At 38.1% G+C, this 2,343-nt stretch overlaps 1 protein-coding gene across 1 annotated transcript; it reads left to right on the top strand.

Annotated features, from left to right (window-relative positions):
- The first annotated feature begins 966 nt into the window (after positions 1 to 966).
- On the top strand, positions 967 to 1,896 carry LOC130861099 (olfactory receptor 8B3-like). The gene has a single exon (XM_057749617.1). The coding sequence runs from the start codon at positions 967 to 969 to the stop codon at positions 1,894 to 1,896; it is 930 nt and encodes a 309-aa protein (XP_057605600.1).
- Positions 1,897 to 2,343: the final 447 nt, after the last annotated feature.

Raw genomic sequence — 2,343 nt, forward strand, 5'->3', positions numbered from 1 at the left:
ATTGTTCTGAAAGATTTCCAGGGCATATCAGAAATTAATTACAGGTGGTATTTTCTTAGAATCAATGAAACCAAAGCCTCAGAACCTGAAATTGCCCTTTCAAGACCATGGGGATAAAAACAATAAGAAGAAAGCACTAGGAGTTTTTGTCTTAAGGAGGGTGAGTTCCTGAATTCTGTTAATATTCATCTTTTCTTCGTTTGAAACGGACATGGAGGACCTAAAATATGACATCTTCTTTCCTACTTTTGCAGTCCGGAGACTCAAATGAATCTTGCAGTGAAATCTGTTTGAGGGGAGAGCAGGGAATGTTCAGAATCATTACGAGGCACAGGGGGTGCAGTTTTTCAGTCATTAAGTTCCCTCTCCATGGATGGAATACTCATTTTTTTACTTTTATAGCTTTTACTCTGTGACTGGAGAGTGACTTAACCTCTCCTAGACTTTGCCTACTGTTCCCTCCCCCCTTTTTTTAATTAGAAGTGATCTTCTTGCTTTCTACCCTGTAAACTCTTAGCAACATTAGAGGTAAGCACAGGTGTTGGGGTTGCTGCCTCCAGTTTTACTGGTGAGTAGAGGGTCCAAGTGAATAAAGTGATGGTGCAATGAGAGAAGGATAATTCGGTCCTGGTTCAGACTTTTTTTCCATTGTCCTTTATTTTTTCCAATAGTTATGATTTCATATGACAGCAGTTCTCTTCACTCCATAGGCTAACTTTTTCTACTTTTCCCCATTTATTTTATAAAGATGATATAAGGGAAAGTTCATGTCACTCATTTTCACAATAATGGTAAAGAAGTTCTATGGGTCCAGGTTGGGCTAGTCACAGTCATTCCCAGCATATACACTGCCTTGTACAAGGAGATATTGTGGGAAACATTGTGTTTTTGTTTTTGTTTTTGTTTTTGTTTTTGTTTTTCTATGTAACCCTTTTCTCCTGTGCTCACGGATTCCCTTAGAGAAAAATGGCTCTGGGGAATGGCTCTTTCATGACTCATTTCTTTTTGGTGGGATTAACAGACCATCCAGATCTCCAACTCCCTCTGTTCTTCCTGTTTCTAGTAATGTATGTGGTCACTGCAATGGGAAATTTGGGCTTGATAATCCTAATTGGGCTGAGTTCACACCTGCATACCCCCATGTACTTTTTCCTCTTTAACTTGTCCTTCATTGATCTCTGTTATTCTTCTGTGTTTACACCCAAAATGCTGATTAACTTCATATCAAAGGAGAATATTATCCCCTATAAAGGGTGCATGACCCAGCTTTACTTTTTCAGTTTTTTTGGTATTTCTGAATGCTATGTGTTGACATCAATGGCCTATGATCGCTATGTGGCCATCTGTAAACCACTTTTGTACAACATTGCCATGTCCCCTAAAGTGTGTTCCAGTCTTATGCTTGGTTCATACTTGATGGCATTTTGTGATGCCATGACCCTCATTGGATGCATGCTGAGACTGACCTTCTGTGATGCAAACACCATCAACCATTATTTGTGTGACATCCATCCTCTGCTCCAGCTCTCCTGTACAAGTACTTACATCATTGAGCTGGAAGTTTTCATTGTGGGAGGCATCAACATCATTGTGGCCAGTTTCACCATCTTTATCTCTTATGGCCTCATCCTCTCCAACCTCCTCCACATTAGCTCTACAGAGGGTAGATCCAAAGCCTTTAGCACCTGCAGTTCTCACATCATTGCTGTGTCTCTGTTCTTTGGATCAAGTGCATTTGTATATCTCAAACCATCTTCTGTGTCCATGGATGAGGGAAAAATATCTTCTGTCTTTTATACCAATGTGGTTCCCATGATGAACCCCTTAATTTACAGCTTGAGGAACAAAGATGTAAAACTCGCTCTGAGAAAAACCCTGAGGATTGGAAAGTTTTGATCAGAAACAATTTCTGTGCATATAGTTATAGTAAAAGGAGATTCTGTCTTTAATTAAATATTTTTAGTCACAGCCTTGTTATCCTAGTTTTTTCATAACATAGCAAAGAAAATTTGAAACTTCTCTCAATAATTTATTTCCAGTTTTTTCTGTCTGGGACGTCTTTTATGTATAACTATTTGCACAATATGTTTTCTCCTATTTTTTCCTGTTTTGTAACAGTATTAAATTAGAAATGCAGTATATGTTATTTTTTAACCAATCTTTTAATAATTACTGGAAAAAGGAAATTGTCTCCAAGTGATCAAACTTGAAACACCTTTGATATAATGAGCAACTAATGATCAAAACCAGCTCGGTAACACTAGAGTAACATTGTTTCATTGGAGGCTTGCTTATCCACCAATTGCTGTTAGAAGCATGAATCAGATACTCAGTTTCTACTCA

This window comes from Hippopotamus amphibius, chromosome 9 (genome assembly GCF_030028045.1).
Source record: "Hippopotamus amphibius kiboko isolate mHipAmp2 chromosome 9, mHipAmp2.hap2, whole genome shotgun sequence".
In the NCBI taxonomy this organism is placed as follows: Eukaryota; Metazoa; Chordata; class Mammalia; order Artiodactyla; family Hippopotamidae; genus Hippopotamus; species Hippopotamus amphibius.